The sequence below is a fragment of the Cebus imitator genome, unplaced genomic scaffold (genome assembly GCF_001604975.1).
Source record: "Cebus imitator isolate Cc_AM_T3 unplaced genomic scaffold, Cebus_imitator-1.0 Scaffold407, whole genome shotgun sequence".
NCBI classification, from domain to species: Eukaryota; Metazoa; Chordata; class Mammalia; order Primates; family Cebidae; genus Cebus; species Cebus imitator.
Window position 1 is genome coordinate 1,175,805 of NW_016107722.1, and position 22,989 is coordinate 1,198,793.

Consider the following 22,989-nt stretch of genomic DNA (forward strand, 5'->3'; position numbering starts at 1 on the left):
TTCCTGGGCATAGGCTAACTTTGGGGAGAATTTATAGTTTAACTTTGAAACAAAGATGGTAACAGCCCTTTCATGAAACAAACCTCCCTTCTTGCCTAGGGACAAGTTTGCCTTTGTCGGACTAATAAATTAGCCACTACAAGATTAGAAATTATGGTTTAGGAGTCACCGCAGCCAAGGCTGCATGATTCCGGAATCTCTCAAATTGTTCCTAGGGATAATATCACTGTTGTAAAATGTAAGATCAGTGCTTGAGATATTTTGCAGACCCTGTGTTCTGAAGTACCACAGGGTTGAGCCTGTGGTGAGTAATCTGGCTCTACTAGTTTTATGATCCCACCTAGGAACAGAAGACACCAAGAAAAGCCCACTTGACCCCTACAATTTCATCTCTGATCCGACCAATCAGCACTCCTTACTTCCCAACCCCCTACCCACCAAATTATCCTTAAAATCTCCAGTCCCAGACGTGGGGGACCACTGATTTGGGTAATAATAAAACTCAGGTCTCCCATACAGCCAGGTCTGCGTGATTCAAAAACTCTTGACTGCAGTTCTCCTAATAGATTGGCTGTTTCTGGGCAGTGGGCAAGGAGAACCCATTGGGTGGTTCCAAGAATGCGCCCATGCTCTGAGGCTAAGTGCTTACAAATGCTTTTGTTGCTGCAAAGTGAAAAGGACAAAAAGACAATAGATATTCTTTAGTGAAGGTGAAAAAATTTAAGAGCTGGCTGTTTGAATAGGTAGGTGGCTAAATTTGAGAAATAAGAAAGATATAAATGTTTCCATGCTCGGGCCAATCCTCCTTGTGAAATTCTTGAAGACAGGAAGGCATAAACTACTCCTTTCCCAATCATAACAAGTTGTGACTATCACAGAAATAAATGGCAAACTAAAAACTATGTGTTAGTGATTTGTATTCATTTAGTAGACACCTATTAAACACATACCATGTGGTAAAGTTGGTAATAAAGGTAGGGTGGGTTGCCAATGAGTGTTTAATAGTGATAAACTATATTCAATTAAAAAAAAAAAAAACCCTTCAATTTTATTTCTTAGGAAGTACACAGCTCTCCTAATTCTAACTCTCCCTTTGAAAGCAAGCACTCATCATTTGAAATAGCTCTCTCTGTCCCTACTATTGTTCACCGACATTTTCTACATCTTAGCATCAGACCAAGTTTTAGAAATTTTTATAGCTTCATTATCCTTTTCTTCTACAAGCTGCCAAATGGCTCTTGTTTCTTTGCCTCTCAGTTTGTCCAGATAAAGTTTGTGGCTCACACAAACTGAGCCAGGTAGGTGCCAATAACTCCAAAGGGGGAAAGAGGTGAGTAAAAAAAAAAGCTAGAAGTCTTTTAATGTTAACATTTTATTTAAACCAGTACAAGCACCATGCTTAACAAAAGACTGTCCAAAATAAACATGCAATATGAACTAGCAGAGACTGAAACCACAGCTTAAGAAGTTGTGCCAGTTGTTGGTTTTGTTGAACGATGACAGAGAACTGTTAAAATTCACAGGACTAAACCATTAATGTTTCAAGCCTCCTGAATGAGATTATATTGGACCATCTAAATCAGTGGGAACTGCCCTGGCATATTAATGATCGCAAACAATATTCAAGTAATTATATGAATTACACTTCAAAAAGCAAGATAATACAATTTCTATCACAAGTTTACTGTATATGAGCACTGATTTGAAATGTCAAATGGCATAATAAAAACAAATTTCTCAAGAATATTCAGCTTGGGACCATTGGTTTTAAGTGGCCTAGAAGATTATTACATTCTTCCAGAAATACAAAATAAGATTTGTCCAGAAATGTTTAAAACACATCCTCACAAAAGTCATAATGGCTCAAACGCTATAGATTCCAGTACTATCAGTCTATCAAACAAACAGGGAAAGCAACCGTAGTAAGAATACTTGAATTGATAGAATATGAGTTACTCTCTACTTCCACCAAATATCAGCATTTAAACTCTTATGAAAATATCTATTCATCACTAGTCCACATATGGATTAATGACATTGCTCAGGTTTTAAAAGTAATCCAAACATTTTTTAACTACACCTTCCTTAATATCAGTATGGACTGGGGGAAAACAGCCAAATTTAATTTGGCAATAAACTCCCCTAACTGGAAATTTTTAGCTAAGTGTCAGACAAGGATGCAGTTTATGGCTACATTTGACTCCTGAAAATAGGAGATAAAAAGGGAGGGAAAAGTGCTGACACACATTTTGCCACACAGATTATTTAGTAATGACAGTAAAAAAATTTAGCAACACACTCTTAAATAAGAGCATGTTTAACTGCACAAGGCATTTAGCAAACTTTTAGAACTAGACAATTTGAACATTTATTTTAGAAGTCAATTAAACAAAAACAATCAACTTTTTTCCTAATATAATTGCATGAATACCAGAACAAAGTGATCACTATTCAAAACTCAGACATTTTGGAATTTCAGCATAGTAACCTGAGAAGTTTTCTTCATGTGTATTTTTGCTGTCATGGAAACCACACTAAATAATACTGTGATTACCAGTTGGTTCTATTTTGACATTAGATACTATGCAGAACTTATGGAGGGCCAACAATTTCAAAATTAACACTGACTGAGAAGACCACGCAGGAGGGTCCCAGGAAAAAAGTTGCTGCCTAAAAGGAAAGGTTAAGATTTAAGGCTGAATGGGAATGGTTGTACCAGAAAGATACGGAATGTAAAAACTGGAATTATGAAGTCCGGAGTTATTATTTGGGGGATGGTAGAAAAAAGACACTAAATAGGAAATAACTTGAAAAGAACAATGTGAAATCTAGTAAGATGAAAGGGAAATCTATATAAATGTTTGAGAACACTGTAGAGCATGGGATTTGTAGATCTCCCCATCAGACAGATGAATAAAAATGTTCTACTGATCCTCTAACCTCAATCTGTTATCTTACAAAAAACATGTTACTGATTAGAAGTCAGACAAGCTCAAAAAAGCATGGTTTATCACAGCTCTTTGCTCCTGTTAAAGAGAGTAGGGGAACTAAAAGTTCTAATGTATGACAGGTTAATATTATCTGACATTATGGAGGACCTCCAAGTTTAAAAATAAACAAAACTAAAACATGCAAGACAAAATAAGGAGCTTCATTAAGTTCCTTAAAAAATACATTCTTGCAGCACTAGTTTCTCTTATTCCTGCAAACCAGGTGAAACAAAATCTCATTTCCTTCATTCAAAAACATTAAAAACACTCTGCACTCACTTGAGTTACATTTGCATTACTACAGAATTATATGCATGTTACTCTCCAATATCAAAATACCTGTTTAAAGAATTCTTAAACTTCCTGGGTGAGTTCTCAATCTCTCTCTCTCTCTCTGCAAATTGGAATAAAGAATCTTTTCCCTCCAAGAACCAAAACAAACACCTACTCTAGCACTTCCTCATCTCCAACTTTCTATTGCTTCCTGACTTCTAAATTAGTGAAGCCAAACAGTGTTGGGAACAGAATATGTTCTATTCAATATCATGAAAATTCCAACTATCTTTACTTCTCACAGAAACCTCAAAAATAAAATGCAAAGAACATATGAATGGAAAACATGCCAAAATTTAAATTTTGCTAGTTTTGAGATGACTAAGATAAGAATTCACTCACAAAATTTAGTTAGCCTTTAGTCTCTAGACCTATTATCAAATTAATGTTCAATGGTTACTTATATATTTGTTTTTACAAGTATGCCAAATAGCAGAATCCTTGCTTCATGCCAAGAATACCATCATCTAACAAGACTGGTTTAGTTAACTATTCAGGCATCCAGTTCAGAGTATCTTCTGACATTTAGGATATAAGATGTGATTTCTATTGATGTGTTAATGTTATTAACTATGGCCAAAGTTTTAAGTTAACTTTTTCCTATGGCACAAAACTAATCACAAGTATACCCAAAATTATAACTCTCAACTGCCATATATTCACCATTGCAAGCAGATAGTTGGAATTTTTAAAATATGAAGTTGACTTTATTACAAATTTCAGATATACACATTAGAAAATTATTTTATTTGGACCCTTTAAAAAAGTATTAATTTCACCAAATCTGGAATACTGGCAGTGTAAAAGTCTTAAACTAACTTTAAAGCTAACAAATCAAAGGCACAGTATTAACACATTTAAAATAATTAGTGTTCACAGGACATTAAGAGGTGCTTTATAAATAAGTGTTATTAACCTAGATTCAAAACTGTCTAGAAATGACATAAAAGGAACGAAGCCCTTGATTATTACAACCCACCAATTTCTAAGACTAAGATGCTATTTTCCATAAGGAGAAAAGCTAACAGTCATAACTCTATCATAAAATCTAACTTCCCGACCTTAAAAATGAGTGATTGATGAACATAGTTTCTACACTAAATTAAAAAGATACAGGAACCAAAGAAGATACAGAATTGATCAATGTACTTATAATGCAGGTTACACTACAGTAAAGTATTCATGGCTCAATCCTGGGTCACTCAAGTCTTTGACCCCAAATTAATTTCAATGATTTGACAAGTGATAATATGCTATTTTCATAAATAAACTGCTAATATCCAGTATTTGTCAAAAGGAGGCAACAGTTGTCTCTCACAATCTAATATATCCACTCTCCAATGGTGTCTGTAAATAGTAACAAATTCTGAACCTTAAGTTATAGAAATTAGTCACAAGAATGCAAAAGTCCCTGGGGAAAAGTAGTCCACCTAACAAGTACCAAAATAAGGAGACACTTTACAAAGTTTCATTACTATGAAGATGATTTCCTCTTTGTTCAAACTTTGCACAAATGAAGAATTTTTCTTTACTGCAGGAAACAAACTGTAAGTAACAGTGCATTTTTAGGCATAAATAAGTATTTATGTCTGGTTCCAGTATGGTAAGGTTAATACATAAATACTTTAAAAACACAGAAGTTCACATTAGTGGAAAAATCCAAGTTTCTCACGTAACCATTCTTCAGTTAGGTCTTCGGTATTTCTTATTTCAAATACCTTAAAAAAAAAAAAAACTTAAGTCATACTTTGATACTCCAAAAAAAAAAAAAAAAAAAAAAAAAAAAAAAAAATAAAAATCTGAAAACCAAAAAAAAAAAAAAAAAAAGAAAACAAAACAGAAGGCAAACACATTATATATTTGAGCATTAAATATCAAATTGTGCTTCCTTTCATATTGGTCATGACTTAACCTGTGTAAATCAGATATACCTTTTAGGTAGTACCTTACTTCTTTTAAATGCTAAGTACTCAGTTGCCAAAGAACAGCAATCAAAACAGCATAAAACCAAAACTACAATCTAAATAAATACATAAAATCAAAAGCACAAATCTACAAATAGTCTAAAAGAGCAGTTCTGTAAATCTTATCTCCTAGAAGACATCCCAAGTTTACACAACTAAAATCAATCTAGTTCGGAACTGAGGAACATACACTGGTCTTCTGGAGCCTGAATGTCAAATGGAAATATCAGATGGGGTTGGAGATCAGCCACAAATCTCTAGCAAGAATCTGAATTAGGTCCAGAAAGTATAACGGCTAAAGAAAAACAACGTATTACAGAGAAAGAATGGGATTTGGAGCCAGATGTGAATCATAAGTCCTAGATAGCTAAATCCTAGCTCTGTCTAAATTTACCATTATACAACCCTGAGCAACTCATTCATCCTCTGGGTTTCCTATCCACAGAATATCTCACAGAGCTGTTGTAAGGATTCAGTAAGATTAACTGTAAAAGTAATTTGTAAAGTGTAATGTCTCAACTCCAGCACTGTAGGGCATGCCCAGGATTAGAACAGACTTGAGACTCTTAACAGCTCCTTAACCACCCAAATCGTTAGAGCAACTCCAGTGTTCCTGTGTTACAAATTAGGAAAAAGTAATGTCTATAAAGTGGTGGTCACAATCATATGGACTAAGGGGAAATAGCAGAGGGCACTTAAAGGCATTCCAGAGTTGACGATTAAGCACCTAAGAAGAAAATACTGACACTGTTCTTAAAATAAAGCTTGAAAGGGAATATTGTTTAATACCATTTTAGTAATATAACATTCTATTTCAAAACCTTAAGGGTACATATTTTTTCAACTTAAACTAATATGAAGTTAAAGTTTGAGAACCAAGTACCTCTCTTACCTTTACCTTTCAAAAATACCATAAAATAGGGACATATTAAATCTTAAAGCAAGTTCTCATATAAAATAGAATCTTCTAACTTTATTAACATTCTTAACAATTTTATATTTGGAAACAATACAATTAACTGCATAATACTGAATTCCAGCACAGAACTTGGTTCATTTTAGATTATGGTAAAAGATGCCAAGAAGCTTCAATGGTGACCTTTATCTATTAGAAATTATCTTATGGCAGATAAAATAACTCTCAATAGATTTAATAGTTGCAGTGGCTTTTTAAAACTGCCTATATTTTGAATGTGATTTCTTCCAACCAACTTATCCAAAAAACACTTTGGTTCAAACACTTCTATCTCATTCTATTTCCAATTACTAAAAGATTTTGGCTAACTAACTTCACCTGTATTTAAAAGATACCCCTTTTGACTATGTTAGCTATTGCTCTATAGTCTAAAGGAAAACATTATCTCAACAAGTAAGTCAAATACAAATGCCACCTTGGTTAGTTCAGCTGTCTGGACTAGCTTATTCTTACTCCCAGCATACATCATCTGTTGTTCAGGCTTACATCCTGGAAAAGAGAGATTAGTGTAGAAATGAGACACAGATTTTAAGAAAGTTATGGGTTATCATTATTTTTATTTTTAAAAATGACACATTTTGGATTTCTATTGCGTTTACAGAATGTATATGGGTTGTATTTTGAGTCCTGCATTGCACACTGCCTACAGAAAGAGACAGTTAAGTTGTAAATAAGTCTACAGGTTGGTAAAAATAAAGATTCTAGACATTTGTAGATTCTGACTTTTAGAGCCCTGCAAACAATTAAAAACTTTCTGTACTGTCTTCACTTTGACACTAAATAACAAGATCAATTTTATGGATGACTAAAATACAAAAGGTTTTGGGATGGTAGTGGACCAGGAGGGCAGGGAGATCTGTTCTGATAAAAGTTTCTGATAAAAGATTAAAATATAAAAATAAAGTACTTCTGATATCTTAAAATGTCATTACATTTCAAAATCCTTAAAATATATGTATGACTTGAGTCAGCAATTACACATCTAGAAATTTATCCTAAGAATATAAGTTCTAAGAGATGATGCTTCATTCTTTCTAGGAATGCGTGCACACAGGCGCAAGGACACATACAGACACAGACCATCCTTAATTTAAGTTATTCGACATTGTCCATCTTTAAAAACAGCATAAAATTTGTCTAGTATAAAATGGCTGAATTGGATCTGAGCCAAATACGCATTATTTAAAGAAATTCACTTACCAACAGGACTGGAGAAAATAAAGCACAGAGGATATGAAACTCTTCCATCGTCATGTTGATATTTATAACTATATACAATGAAGGTTTTTCTCAAGTTAAAGAAACTAAAGTTACTGCCCTGAGACAGGTATTTGCCAACACCCAGGGAGCTACTGAGCTGCAGGTTTCTATCCTATTCTTTTAGGCCACATCTTCATTATTATCTTTCCACAAAATTAAAGGAGTCCCAAGGATAAGTAAAAAAAAAAAAATAATCTCGCCAAAAAAAAAAAAAAAAAAAAAAACTTTAAAGTCCAGGCTTAATACAGATTATTTTCTTCTTAATTTTTATTGTACACATAATAAAGGATATAGTTCAAAAAAGAAAATTATTCATCGCACAAATAAACCAACCTTTCATTTTTCTTAATCCAATATATGCATACATATTTTAATTTGACTGTGATCATGACACAGAAGGATACTTTTAGGCGTTTAACAAATGAGTTCACAAACAAGTCTGACCACTAAAGAAAATCAATCTTTTAAAGCACTAAGAAAAGGATATCGAGGTTGTCGTTCAGGTAGTTCGTCTTTAAGTTCATCTGGTGAAATGCCCTGGCATCAGAGAGAAAGCAACTTTCAAACATTTTCTTACCCATAAGTCCTTAAAAGATACACCAAACACCCATTCTACTAACAGTTACATATTTATTACCATATGCTACAAAGTAAAATTTCATCTTACCAAATTACACATAAACTCAGGTTACTAAATTCTCAATCCAACAGAAGCCTCCTTCTGCCCACTTGGTTTAGCTCCATTTATTAACTAAATATGGGGCTGGGAGGCGCAGATTCTATGCTTATGTTCCAGCTGTCAGGAAATACTGAATGACATAAACCAGTATTTTAGCGGAAACAATAACATCTGACTTCAGAAAAAAGAATTGAATTATTTTCACTCCAGTTACTTAATTTGACAAACTAAATACTTAAATTGCAGGGTTTTAAGTACTAGTCAAGCAACTTACAAGCAAGTTATAAAGTTGACTCACTTCTTACTAGTTATATAACCCCAACTTATACCACTAATAATGGTACTTCACTAATGCTTTTAAAGAAGGTAGTTAAATTAGCAACACAACATACTACACAATTAGCACATGCTTTTCATGCATAATGAACATGTATTTAAAGGAGATTCAAGACTCATTTTAGAAGCACATGTAACTAATATAGCATCTTTTGAATAATAATAATTACTTAACTATAAAACTGTATTTAGTTCATTGAACAAACCTCAAGTTCCTCATCCAGTACCACCAGGCGTTTATCCTTGTCAATCTTCACTAAAATAAAAATCGAGTATGAGTAAGCTGAGATTCTAATGCGACCTTGAGCTACCCAACCCACACAATCTCAGCCTTTTTTCGGACATCTAAAATTAAAACATCAAGAAACACAAGTATATAACTCATTCAAGTTTTAGTTTATATTTGATTAGTTCGCTTTGCTTTTCAAGCGGTCAGCTTTTACCCATAATTCCCAATACCCAGTTTGCTTATTTAGAACTTTATGTCAATTTCTTACATTTCCTGTATATATGAATAACTCTGTAACTCAAATGCAACTTCCTAGATAATAAGAAAAAGCCTGAAAGGGTGACTATGATTGAGACTGGTCTATATGCAACATGGTCATAACTGCAAGGGAAAAAGTGCATGATCAGGGACCAGAATAGAGAAACCTCAAAATTCCTGGCTTCTCCAAGGTCAGGATTTCACGGCACAGTATTATTATTCTAAGAAAGTGATTAACTAAATAGAAGTGATATCTACATTCAACTATGTCTAATGTAATCCAAAGCTAAATCAAAATAAGTTTAGATACTCTATGCCTCTATTCTTTCCTGTTAGTCTGGCAAAGTTGACCATGTTTGGTTTTGTACCAATTCATAGTAAATCCTGTGAGATATAACATAATCTCAAATAGCTTCAGCTTTTGCAGCAAAATGGCACAAACACACATTTTCACTTTGAAGAACTACATGTCGACGTTGTAGTATTTATTTAGAATGAAATCAGAATTCATGACAAGTTGTCATGACCTCTGGTTAAATCACATCTGCCAGATGCATCTCTGCTAAGCATGGTCTCTAGAGTTTTACATTTTCACCCCCTCATACTTCCCCCATCTTTCTAAATCGCTACCTACATATTAAATACTGCCTATGAATACAACGGAAATCTGCATAATGTCAGATATAGCTCACAGTGGGAGAAGCAATATGCAAATCACTTTTTCCATTTTCAGAAGACAGTGCCACTTAAAAGTACTCTCCCTGAAACCAGAGTTCACGTCTACAACTGGAATAATGTACAAAGTCACTCTGCACACAATGCTGAACTTTGCCATTTTAGATGCAGGCAAAGGTTTCTGTTTGAGGATGAATGGACGGGCTTTTTTTTTTTTTTGAGGTAGAGTTTCGCTCTTGTTGCCCGGGCTGGTGTGCAGTGGCATGATTTCGGCTCACCGCAACCTTCGACTCCCTAATTAAAGCAATTCTCCTGCCTCAGCCTCCTGAGTAGCTGAGATTACAGGCACGCACCACCACATCCAGTTAATTTTTATATTTTTAGTAGAGACGGGTTTCACCAGGTTGACCAAGATGGTCTCGCTCTCCTGACTTTGTGATCTGCCCACCTCGGCCTCCCAAAGTGCTTGGATTATAGGCATGAGCCATTGGCCAGGCTATTTTTAGTCCCCCAAGAAGGATGGGTTGGATGGGTCACTGCAAATGGAAATCCTCATTACCCAAGTGACAAAGATGACCACCTCCAGAGCTGTACAGGCAGCTGAGAGGAGAACTATGGGGAAGGTGGGACAATCCACCTCTGTTTTGTGACATTAGAATTAGCTGCTACTTATTTTTTAAAGTGATCTAAAGGTGGCGCTGGGGAAATGAAACAGAAGAAGTAATACTGCGTTCCAAAGGTTCAGTTCATTCAATGTAGCTACAAGATTAAAAACAAACTAAGAACATGTAACTTGGAGGCAATCACTTTTAGCTTACTTATAATAGCAGCATTGTTCGTTTCTTTGCGAAAACGAAACTTTCTCAGCTTTTCCACTAAATCTTCAGCAACATCACAAACCACCAAAGACTCACTCTATAAAAGAAAAAACACATACATATAAAATGCCATGACTTCAATATATTACATGTTATATGTACAATATATATCATGTTAGTTATAAAACCTAATACCTTTATAATGCACACTGACATTCACAAATGTCAATTAAGTGAATGCATTAAAGTAAAATATGTGAACACATAAAAGGACTTTAAAGTATACTTTAACTTTTTCTTTGGCTAATGAATGTCTCAAAAACCATTCACATAATAATGTGCAATATCATCAGAACTGGAGAAGAAGAGAAGAATATGAGGAAAGTCAAGAATCACTGTCTGCTCTTAGAATGTAAGGCAAGCATGCTATTTTTATACAGTGAAGGAAGAACAGGAAAATAATCTGATTACACTTAGAATTAATAAATTCGTTTTCATCCTCACAATTACAGGGGATAAAAACAAAACAAGCAACGAAAGTATTAAAAAACCTCCTAAGAATAAAGATCAATAACATTTCATATTATAATCAGAATTAAGGCCAATAACATTTTATATTATAATTAAATAACTATGGAGATATTAAAAGGAGCTACTAAGAATGTGCAAAAGAAATAAAAGCTGAGACAAAAAAAAATACTGAAATTGATACCACAGAAACACAAAGAATCATTAGAGACTATTATGAACACTATACTCCCATAAAATGGAAAACTTGGAAGCAATGGATAACTTCTTGGACACACAGAACCTACCAAGACTGAACCACGAATACAAAAACTGAACAAACCAATAATGGGTAATGAGACTGAAACAGAATAAAGTCTCCCATCAAAGAAAAGCTCAGGATCTGATGGCTTCACTGCTGAATTCTACCAAAGATTTAAAATACCACTTCTACTCAAACTATTCCAAAAAACTGAAGGGGAAAAAATAGCAACAGGTTCATTCTACAAGACCAGCATTACCCCGATACCACAACCAGACAAGTATACAGCAAAAAAAGAAAACTATAGGCCAATATCTCTGACGAACACAGATGCAAAAATCCTCAACAAAATACTAGACCACCAGATTCAACAACACATTAAAAAGATCATCCACCATGATCAAGTGGAATTTGTCCCAGTGATGCAAGAATGGTTCAACATAAGTGAATCAATAAATGTGATACATTACATTAACAGATTCAAGAACAAAAATCGTATCACTTCAAGAGATGCTGAAAAAACATTTTATAAAATTCAATATCCTTTCATGATAAAAACCCTCAACAAATTGGGTATAGAAAGAACATACCTCAAAACAATAAAGGCCATATATGACAAACCCACAGCTGACAGCATACTGAATGGGAAACTGAAAGCCTTTCCTCTGAGTTCTGGGTGCCCAACTGCACCACTTTTATTCAACACAGTACTGGGAGTCCTAGCCAGAGCAGTTAGGGAAGAGAAAGAAATAAAAGGCATCCAAGTTAGAAAAAAAGAAGTCAAATTATCCTTGTCTACGACAACACGATCTTAGGAAAAGCTAAAGACTCCATTAAAAAAAAAAAAACTGTTAGAGCTGATAAATTACATATTTATAGACACCAACAAGAAACAATCTGAAAAAGAAATCAAGAAAGCAACCTCATTTACAATAGCTACAAGAAAATCTAGAAATAAATTTAACCAAAGAAGTGACAGATCTCTACAATGAAAATTATAAAACACTGAGGAAAGAAATTGAAGAAGGCATACAAAAATGGAAAGATATTCCAAACTCAGGGATTAGAAGACATACCATTGCTAAAATGTCCATACTACCCTAAAGTGATATATTCAATGCAATCCTGATCAAAATACCAATGACATTCTTAAGGGAAAGAAACAATCCTAAAATTTGTAAGGAACCACAACGACTGTGAATAGCCAAAGCAACCCTGAGCAACAAGAACAAAGCTGGAGGTATCACGGTACTGCAAAATATACTTCAAAACAATAGTAACCAAAACAGCATGATCCTGGCATAAAACCACACACACACAGGCCAACGAAACAGAATAGAGAACCCAGAAGTAAATCCACACATTTACAACCAACTCATTTTAGACAAAGATGCCAAAAACATACACTGGGGAAAGGACACTCTCTCCAACAAATGGTGCTGGGAAAACTGGGTATCTATATGCAGAAGAAAATCAGATCCCAACTCTCAGCATACACAAAAATCAAATTAAATGTAAGATGTGAAACTATGAAACCACTAGAAGGAAACATTGGGCAAATGCTTCAGGACATTGGTCTGGGCAAAGATTTTTTTGAGTAAGACCCAAAAGCACAGGCAACTAAAGCAAAATAGACAAATGAGATTACATCAAGCTAAAAAGCTTCTCAGAGGAAAGAAAACAAAAGTGAAGAGACAATATACAGAATGGGAGAAAAAACTGCAAACTCTACTCAACAAATAATTAGTAACCAGAAGATGTAAGGATCTCAAACAACTCAATAGCAAAAAAATTCCAATTTAGTCCTAATAATAGTTAACATGTATCAGAACCTATGAGAGAAACACTGTGTTATATCCTTTACATAGATTTCCCTTCATGCTCAAAACAATCTCATGAAACAGATACTATTAATACTCCTATTTTGCAGGAAACTAAGGTTTAGAGAGGTTAAGTATCTTTCCCCAATTAAATAGCTAGTGGAGCCAGGATTCAACCCAGGCAAGCCTATCTTAACTCACTCTTAACCACTACAAAGGAGGTGGTGACACATTGGAAATTGGGGGTGGGGGTGGGGTGTGGGTGAGGAAAAAAAAGTTTACCAAGGTAACTCCTAGGCTTCTGGCTTGTATAACAGATTGAATGACACAAACTTTCACTGAGTTAAGGAACACCGACAGAGACCAAGTTTGAGGAGAAAGAGCATGAGTTTTATTGACAAACTGAGGTGGCTTTGAGGGTGCCCAAATGGGGGAAAAGCTTCCCAGGGGATGTTAACTTAATACTGAAATATTAATATATAGCTCTGGAGCTGGGCGCAGTGGCACACGCCTGTAATCCTAGTACTTTGGAAGGCCTAAGTGGGTGGATCACTTGAGGTCAGGAGTTCGAGACCAGCCTGACCAACATGGTGAAACCCCGTCTCTACCAAAAATACAAAAGTAGCTAGGCGTGGTAGCACATCCCTGTAATCCCAGCTACTTGGTAGGCTGAGGAAAGAGAATAGCTTGAATTGAACCTGACAGGCGGAGGTTGCGGTGAACAGAGACCGCACCATTGCACACCAGCCTGGGCAACAAGAGTGAAACAGCATCTCCTCAAAAAAAAAAAAAAAAAAAAGGACATATAGATCTGGAATGGATCTCAGAAGCCAGGTGTTCTGAGCTGCAAATTTACAAGTAATCTGAAAATAGGTGGTAAATGAAGCCATAGTTTAGGATAAAGAATACAGAATAGAAAATGATGGATTATAATAAAGCCTGGGACTCCTTCGAGTATTGTCCAGGGAAAGGAGAATAGTCTGCCAGAGAAATAGACAGACCAATAGGAGAGGTAGGACGAGTTCTGTATCCCAGAAGCCAAGGGGGAAGAATGAAGAAAATGCTTCAAAAACGAGCGTGTAACACTCTGGAATGCAGCTGAAAGGTCAGAAAAGATGAAAACTGAAAAGATTCCATTGGATTCAGCGACCATGACAAGATCTACTCGATAAAAGTGCGTTGGGAATTGACTAGATGGTCAGAGAGTAGTGTTTTTGTTGTTTCTAATGAAATTTACGCACACTTAAAAACCTGATGGGATAGATCAAAAGATCCTTGATGGCGATTTATTTAATTCTCCACTTTATTTTTATGCTTGGGGTCCGGCCCATGTAAGAATAGAAGCCATAACCCCCAGAACCAACAAAACTAAAGCTTTTGACAATTACTTTAAGGCCCAGGGCCAAAGCTTTGGGTCGAAAGGTTTCCAACGGCCATAGGAAAGCAAAGATAAGGAGAAATCCTCTGTAGGAGGCTAGGGAAAAGAGCACACAGAAAAAAGCCTTAGGCGAGGCCGAGAGAATTCAATCAGAATGAGTCCTCCCCTGAAACGCCGCCAGGCGGAAGATGCTCGGAGCCCACCAACCCTTGGGACCTGGTCACGGCCCTGACAGGAAAAGCGGGGTTTGGGAGAGCCCTCCGATGGGGCAGATCCCTTTCCCTCCGACCTACAGCTCAGAAGCTGAAGCCCTCCCAGAAGGGCCTGGCGAGGCTCCCCCTTACCCGCCGACTCGTGGCCACACCCTAGTCCCATGGCCCGCTGGGCGGGTCTACCCCGGGCCCGGCTGGAGAACGCTGCCAAGGCGCGGTGGCGGAGGCCAAGTCTCTGGCTGCAGGCACTAGCCAGCCGCCAGGAAGGAAGCGGACGCCGACCTCTTCTGGGCGCTGCCCGCCGCTGCCGGCTCCGGAAATCAGGAAAGCCCGGCTGGCCGGCTCGCCCAGCCCTGCGGCTCCCGCCCTCCCAGCGGCAACTCACCATTTTCCTTCCGGCCGTCAGCTGCCTGTCGCCTTCACTAGGGCGCCTTTCAGAATGGCTTGGCGGCCGCCTCCCTTCCTGCCCGGTGCCGGGCCCAGTCGCCCCCACCTATCAACGCAGCCTTGGCGGGCCGGCACGTGATGGCGGACGGCAGGAGGCGCGGCTCAAAATTAGCCAGAACGCGAGCGCCTGCTTTTTTTTTTTTTTTTTTTTTTTTTTTTTTTTTTTTTTTTTTTTTTTTCCCTTGCGCCCTCTAGAGGAGGATGCTCTGCCTGGCTGCAAGTGAGAAACAAACCCAAGGTGCCTCCTTAAAAGTCATGCCAATTCTCCAGACCGTTTTAACTGTCTTCAAGCTCTGAGGGCATGGTCATGGTTGACACTAATGATTTCAATGGTAAATGTGTGTACTGACCGTAGCCTACCTTCCAAATCTGATCTCCCTCAAACTAGGCACACCCCTCCTTTCTTCCCACCCTCTCCAGAACCCCACCTCTGACCACTGCAGCCTTCCAGTACTTGGTTGATACATTCCCCTCCCCCACAGCCCCCCCCACCCCCCCCGACAGGGTCTCTCTCTGTTGCCCAGGATGGAGTTCAGTGGCACAGTTATAGCTCACAGCAGCCTCAAACTCCTGGGCTCAAGCAATCCTCCTACCTCACTTCCAGAGTAGCTGGGACTGCAGGCGCATGCAACCACACAGCCGATTAATCTTTTAATTTTTTGTAGAGATAGGGTGTCACTTTTTTGCCCAGGCTGGTCTCTAACTCCTGGCCTCAAGCAATCTTCCTGCACACCTCCCAAAGTGTTGGGATTACAGGCGTCAGTCACCACATCCATCTCTCTTCTCCATGCAAGTTATTTACTGAAGTATGATTGAATGATGATTTGCGTTTCAATGAGCACTCTTTTGGGCCACTGCCTAAGTGAACATCCAGAAGTCTTTGTCCCAGATGCAGACTCAGTGGAACAACTCCAGTATTGAATACATGAAGAAAGTGATTTGGAAGAACTAAAGTTTAGGCTCTAGGATTCAACCGGTGCCTTCAATAAAACAAATTGCCTGGGCAGTACTTTATTTTGTTATGACCAAAGGTTATTGGTCTCTCAATGCAAATTGACCTGAGGACAAATAATTTCTCCAGACAAGGTTTCATTGGAGCTTATGCGAGGGGATAAGGGAGGCACCATAAGAGAGTGAGAAAATTCCCTGACTGACTTTCCAGAAAGAGCACAACAAATTAGGAGTAGATTATGCAGGTCAGCATTATCTGCTTGCAAGGGTTGTCTTGAATAATGGGCCACCGATGGTCTGGTTTGTGGCAACAAGGCTGTGAATCAATTGTTCAACATTCCTTCTTGAGGTGGGACATTCTGCAACCTTGGTTATCTCCTAAGGCCAGTCACTGGAATTCTTTAAGTAAAAGGACTATTAGCAGTAATGTAGTGGCGTGGGAAACGAGTGGGGATGCCTGAAAAAAAAATGATCCAGTGAGGGAGGGGCGCCAAGATGGCGGAGAGAAGGTAACACCGGAATGCAGCTCCCAGCAAATGAGACGCAGAGGGCTGGAGGACTTCACAATTCCAGACATTTTGGTGGGACTGATATGGCACTGAAAATAGCCCAGGGAAGACGCCACAGGGTGAGAGCCGCGCAGGGGGGCAAATCAAGAGCGGGTGGCATGTCCTCACCTGAAACATGCAGCTGACTTGGGGGGGGACTTCACCCACTCAGTGGTCTAATTCGGATCCTGTGCTTACCTCATCCCTCATACAACCCACAGTCCACGAGAGCCCTGCCAGAGGGTGGGGCACTGTAGTCTATGCAGATCTGAGCAGCGGCTCCCACCTGGGGCAGCAAGTTGTCACACAGACCTGGGCGGAAGTTTGGACTAATGCCAACAGGCCGCACCGTCCCACAGGGGGAGGCAGAGTTGAAAGCAGGGAAACAGGCCACAAGGCCTGGCAGGCGCCACCTCCACAGAACTGAAACTAAAGCCCTTGCTAGAGAGTTAGGCAGCAAATACACCAGTTTGAACCCAACCAGGAAGATGGAGCTCTGGGAGAGATACCATTGGGAAGGCGGGGCCAATCTCACCTGCAAACAAACTCCAGGGAAGGACCCCCCACCCAGGAACCTCACCAAACCCAAGAGAGCCCAGCAACGCCCTCTACAGGCCAAAAAAGATACAGCTCCAACCTCAATAGAAGAAAAAGTCTGCTCAGAGACTCCGCCTGAAACCAGATCAAAGGGACATAAACCCACCAAGAGAGGAAAAAAAAAACAGCGCAAAAAGGATGAAACCATTGAAGACCAGAACACCTCTTCTCTTCCCAGAGATCACAACTCCTCACCATCAAGAGAACAAAAAAAGACAGAGAATGAATCTGATGAATTGACAGAAGCAGGCTTCAGAAGGCGGGTAATAAACTTTTCTGAGTTAAAAGACCATGTTCAACCCAATGCAAAGAAACTAAGAACCTTGAAAAAAGGTTAGACGAAATGCTAACTAGAATAACCAGCTTAGAGAATAACGTAAACGACTTGATGGAGCTGAAAAATACACCACAAGAATTTTGTGAGGCATAAGTTTCAACAGCTGAATCGATCAAGCAGAAGAAAGGATATCAGAGATAGAAGATCAAATCAATGAAATAAAATGAGAAGGCAAGATTAGAGAAAAAAGAGTGAAAAAACATGAACAAAGCCTCCAAGAACTATGGGATTATGTGAAAAGACCTAATCTACACTTGATCGGCGTACCTGAATGTGATGGGGAGAATGAATCCAAGTTGGAAAACACTCTTCAAGATATTATCCAAGAGAAACTTTCCCAACCTAAAAAGGCAGGCCAACATTCAAATCCGGGAAATACAGAGAACACCACAAAGATATTCCTCAAGAAGGGCAACTTCAAGGCACATAATTGTCAGATTCACCAGGGTTGAAATGAAGGAAAAAATCCTAAGGGCAGCCAGAGAGAAAGGTTGGGTTACCCACAAAGGAAAGACCATCAGACTCACAGCAGATCTCTTGGCAGAAACCCTACAAGCTAGAAGGGAGTGGGGGCCAATACCCTTAAGGAAACACCATTAAAGGAAAGAATTTTCAACCCAGAATTTCATAAACCGGCCAAACTAAGCTTTGTAAGTAAAGGAGAAATAAAATCCTTTACAAACAAGCAATTGCTGAGAGATTTCATCACTACAAGACCTGCCTTACAGGAACTACTGAAGGAAGTACTAAACAGGGAAAGGAACAACCAGTACCAGCCACTGCAAAAGTGTACCAAATGGTAAAGAACAACGATGAAATGAAGAAGCCACATCAACTAACAGGCAAAACAACCAGCCAGTACCAAAATGGCAGGATCAAATTCAAACACAATATTGACATTGAATGTAAACGGCCTAAATGCCCCAATCAAAAGACACAAACTGGCAAACTGGATAAAAAGTCAAGACTCATCAGTGTGCTGTATTCAGGAGACCCATCTCACACCCCAAGACTCACATAGACTCAAAATAAATGGATAGAAGAAGATTTACCAAGCAAATGGAGAGCAAAAAAAAGCAGGGGTAGCAATCCTAGTCTCTGATAAAACGGACTTTAAACCAACAAAGATCAAAAGATACAAAGAAGGGCATTACATAATGGTAAAAGAACCAATGCAACAAGAAGAGCTAACTATTCTAGATATATATGCACCCAATGCAGGAGCACCCAGATACATAAAGCAAGTTCTTACCTACCTATAAAGAGACTTAGCCTCCCACACAATAATAGTGGGAGACTTTAACACTCCACTGACAATATTGGACAGATCAACGAGACAGAAAGTCAACAAGGATATTCAGGACTTGAACACAGATCTGGACCAAGCTGGCCTAATAGACATTTACAGGACACTCCACCCAAAATCCACAGAATAGACATTCTTCTCAGCACCACATTGCACTTATTCTAAAATTGACCATATAATTGGAAGTAAATCTCTCCTCAGCAAATACAAAAGAATGGAAATCACAACAGTCTCTCACACCACAGTGCAATCAAATTAGAATTCAGGATTAAGAAACGCACTCAAACTGCACAATCACATGGAAAACTGAACAACTTGCTCCTGAATGACTAATGGATAAACAATGAAACGAAGGCAGAAATAAAAATGTTCTTTGAAACCAACAAGAATGAAGACACAATGTACCAGATCCTATGGGACACATTCAAAGCAGTGTCTAGAGGGAAATTTATAGCAATAAATGTCCACACGGGAAACAATGAAAGATCTAAAATCAACACCGTATTGTCAAAATTGAAAGAGCTAGAGGAGCAAGATCAAAAAAACTCAAAAGCAAGCAGAAGACAAGAAATAACTAAGATCAGAGCAGAACTAAAGGAGATAGAGACACAAAAAACCCTTAAAGAAATCAATAAATCCAGGAGCTGGTTTTTTGAAAAGATCAACAACATAGACAGACCACTAGCTAGACTAATGAAAAAGAAAAGAGAGAAGAATTGAATAGATGCAATAAAAAATGATAAAGGGGAGATCATCACCGATTCCTCGGAAATACAAACTACCATCAGTGATTACTACAAACAACTCTATGCACATAAACCAGTAAATCTGGAAGAAATGGATAAATTCCTGGACACTTGCACACTCCCAAGACTAAGCCGAGAAGAAGTTGAACACTGAATAGACCAACAACAAGGTCTGAAGTTGAGGCAGCAATTAATAGCCTACCAACAAAAAAATTCCAGGTCCAGACAGGTTCACAGCCAAATTCTACCAGACATACAAAAAGGAGCTGGTACCACCCCTTCTGAAACTATTCCAAACAATTCAAAAAGAGGGAATCCTCCCTAACTCTTTCTATGAGACGAACATCATTCTGATACCAAAATCTGGCAGAGACACAACTAAAAAAGAAAAATACAGGCCAATATCCACAACGAACATTGATGCAAAAATCTTCAATAAAACACTGGCAAACCAACTCCAACAGTACATCAAAAAGCTTATCCACCACAATCAAGAGGGTTTCATCCCAGGGATGCAAGGCTGGTTCAACATACGCAAATCTATAATTGTAATTCACCACATAAACAGTACAAAAGACAAAAACCATATGATTATCTTAATAGATGCAGAGAAGGCCTTTGACAAAATTCAACAGCCCTTTATGCTAAAAACTATCAATGAACTAGATATCAGTGGAACATATCTCAAAACAATAAAAGCTATTTATGAGAAACCCACAGCCAATCTCATACTGAATGGGCAAAAACTAGAAGCATTTCCTTTAAAAACTGGCACTAGACAAGGATGCCCTCTCTCACCACTCCTATTCAATATAATATTGGAAGTTCTAGCCACAGCAATTAGGCAAGAAAAAGAAATAAAGGGCATTGAATTAGGAAAAGAAGAAGTCAAATTGTCCCTACTTGCAGACAACATGATTGTATATTTAGAAGACCCCATCATCTCAGCCCAAAACCTCCTTAAGCTTAAGACTTCAGCAAAGTCTCAGGATACAAAAATCAATGTGCAGAAATCACAGGCATTCCTATACAACAATAACAGACAAACAGAAAGCCAAATCATGTGCGAACTGCCATTTACAATTGCTACAAAGAGAATAAAATGCCTAGGAATACAACTAACAAATGATGTAAAAGATCTCTTCAAGGAGAACTACAAACCACTGATCAAGGAAATAAGAGAGGACACAAACAGATGGAAAAACATTCCATGCTCATGGTTAGGAAGAATCAATAATGGCCATACTGCCCAAAGTAATGTATAGATTCAATGCTATCCCCATCAAGCTACTATTGATCTTCTTCGCAGAATTGGAAGAAAACACTTTAAACTTCATATGGAACCAAAAGAGAGCCCACATAGCCAAGACAATCCTAAGCAAAAAGAACAAAGCTGGAGGAATCATGCTACCTGACTTCAAACTATACTACAAGGCTACAGTAATCAAAACAGCATGGTACTGGTACCAAAACAGAGACTAATGGAACAGAACAGAGACCTTGGAAGCAATGCCACACATCTACAACCATCTGATCTTTGACAAACTGGACAAAAACAAGCAATGGGGAAAGGATTCCCTGTTTAATAAATGGTGTTGGGAAAACTGGCTAGCCATATGCAGGAAGCTGAAACTGGACCCCTTCATTACACCTTATACAAAATTAACTCCAGATGGATTAAAGATTTGAACGTAAGACCTAACACCATAAAAACCCTAGAAGAAAACCTAGGCAACACTATTCAGGACATAGGCACAGGTAAGGACTTCATGTTTAAAACACCAAAAGCAGGAAGCGGAATTGGGTCGCTGATGAGGCGGCGGCATCTTGCTTGAGGGGCTCTCCTCGGCGGCCGGAGAAGGAGCTTCCTCTCTGGAGTGTGACGGCGGCGGCGCCTGCGGACCTAACCAGCTACAGGACTTGAAAATACTGGAAATCTGCCCAGATCCAAATTCTTCTGCAAGCCAGATGAGTAATCAGAGGGCATGAAAGGTTGAGAACACTTGACTTCCCTGCAAACCTTGGCATAGATCACTTCCTTTTCTGTACGTTGGCACCAAAGAGCACAATGAGTACAAAAGCGTCGTGGTGGAACAATAAATTCTAGACAAGCCCAGAAGCGAACTCGGGAAGCAGCCTCCACCCTGGAGATTTCCTTGGAAGCAGAACCCATAGAACTTGTGGAAACTGCTGGAGATGAAATTGTGGACCTCACCTGTGAATCTTTAGAGCCCGTTGTTGTTGACTTGACTCACAATGACTCTGTTGTGATTGTTGACGAAAGGAGAAGACCAAGGAGGAATGCTAGGAGGCTACACCAGGACCATGCTGACAGCTGTGTGGTGAGCAGTGACGATGAAGAGCTGTCCAGGGACAGAGACGTGTATGTGACTACCCACACTCCCAGAAACACCAGGGACGAGGGCGCTGCAGGCCTCAGGCCCTCTGGTACTGTCAGTTGTCCTATCTGCATGGATGGATACTCAGAGATTGTGCAGAATGGACGTCTCATCGTTTCCACGGAATGTGGCCATGTCTTCTGTAGCCAGTGCCTCCGTGATTCCCTGAGGAATGCTAATACTTGCCCAACTTGTAGGAAAAAGATCATCCACAAACGGTACCACCCCATTTATATATGAAGTATTCAGAGCTGCTCAGAGAGACGGATGGACAGACAGACAGACAGGTTTTCCAGTGGTATCTATCTGCCTCCATTTTCCTGAGCTCAGAAAGACTGTGTCGAAACCAACGTCCAATATGTAAACTGCTCTTTTGTTTCCAACCCCTTCCTTTTGTTATCTCCAGTCTAATGCTGTGGCGCTGGACCCAGGACCCTCCAAGGTCTTCTGTGTTCCTCTGGGGTGGTCGGTTCTAGGGTGGGAGAAAGGGAGGAGTCAGGCACATTGTAATTGGGAATTGTGGTTCTAGTCTGGTTGGAGAACGTGCATAGTTGCCAAGAAATTTTCCCTGTTTGGAAAGTTTGCCCCAGCTCCCCGGGTACCCCACCTCTTGTCCCAAGTGTCTGCCGGTTGACCAGTCTGCCTGCCCACACATTGACCAAGCCAGACCTGGTTCACCCAGCTCGAGGATCCCAGGTGCAAGAGTGGCCCCGGAAAAGACCAGTCGCTGGACTTCTTCCCTTGAGGTCGCCGTGATTCTGCCTGCATCTTATTGATCTGCAGTGATTTCTGCAAAAAGAGAAATTCTGCAGAGCAATCCCCCGTTTTCTAAGAAGGAAAAAGTGCAATAAAGGCCATTCTTTACCTACTTTTCAGCAGTCCACAAGATGTAGCACTATTAGCATCCCCCCCCAGAGGCCTAATGTTGCTTGCGGAGCAGTGCCCATCCCAGTCCCTTTCT

General features: G+C 39.0%; 2 protein-coding genes across 3 annotated transcripts; one reads left to right on the forward strand and one right to left on the reverse strand.

Annotated features, from left to right (window-relative positions):
* Positions 1 to 1,354: 1,354 nt before the first annotated feature.
* GMFB (glia maturation factor beta) lies at positions 1,355 to 15,361 on the reverse strand. 2 transcript variants are annotated; one of them, XM_017509132.1, is made up of 7 exons: positions 15,083 to 15,361; positions 10,519 to 10,615; positions 8,745 to 8,794; positions 8,011 to 8,060; positions 7,464 to 7,546; positions 6,679 to 6,752; positions 1,355 to 5,041 (listed from the first exon to the last, which is right to left on the reverse strand). In XM_017509132.1, the coding sequence occupies exons 1-7, from the start codon at positions 15,083 to 15,085 to the stop codon at positions 4,970 to 4,972; spliced, it is 429 nt and encodes a 142-aa protein (XP_017364621.1). In that variant the 5' UTR covers positions 15,086 to 15,361; the 3' UTR covers positions 1,355 to 4,969. The 2 variants fall into 2 exon arrangements, with proteins under 2 accessions (XP_017364621.1, XP_017364620.1); XM_017509131.2 differs by having other exon boundaries at positions 7,464 to 7,549; positions 15,083 to 15,234.
* A 1,254-nt stretch (positions 15,362 to 16,615) lies between these two features.
* LOC108289618 (E3 ubiquitin-protein ligase RNF4) lies at positions 16,616 to 22,737 on the forward strand. The gene is made up of 3 exons (XM_017509121.2): positions 16,616 to 16,723; positions 21,466 to 21,601; positions 21,703 to 22,737. The coding sequence occupies exons 1-3, from the start codon at positions 16,616 to 16,618 to the stop codon at positions 22,266 to 22,268; spliced, it is 810 nt and encodes a 269-aa protein (XP_017364610.2). The 3' UTR covers positions 22,269 to 22,737.
* The last annotated feature ends 252 nt before the right edge of the window (positions 22,738 to 22,989 follow it).

Excerpts from the sequence above, each read along its gene's own strand:
- GMFB (XM_017509131.2), bottom strand. Across the intron at positions 7,550-8,010 it reads CTACCTGAACGACAACCTCG|AACCTTCATTGTATATAGTT; the intron begins ATATCCTTTTCT and ends TAACTTGAGAAA. Across the intron at positions 5,042-6,678 it reads AGACAGCTGAACTAACCAAG|GTATTTGAAATAAGAAATAC; the intron begins GTGGCATTTGTA and ends TTTTTTTTTAAG.
- LOC108289618 (XM_017509121.2), top strand. The coding sequence starts at position 16,616 with ATGCAGCTCCCAGCAAATGAGACGCAGAGGGCTGGAGGACTTCACAAT. Across the intron at positions 16,724-21,465 it reads CCCAGGGAAGACGCCACAGG|GGGCTCTCCTCGGCGGCCGG; the intron begins GTGAGAGCCGCG and ends ATCTTGCTTGAG. Across the intron at positions 21,602-21,702 it reads TTCTTCTGCAAGCCAGATGA|TACAAAAGCGTCGTGGTGGA; the intron begins GTAATCAGAGGG and ends GAGCACAATGAG.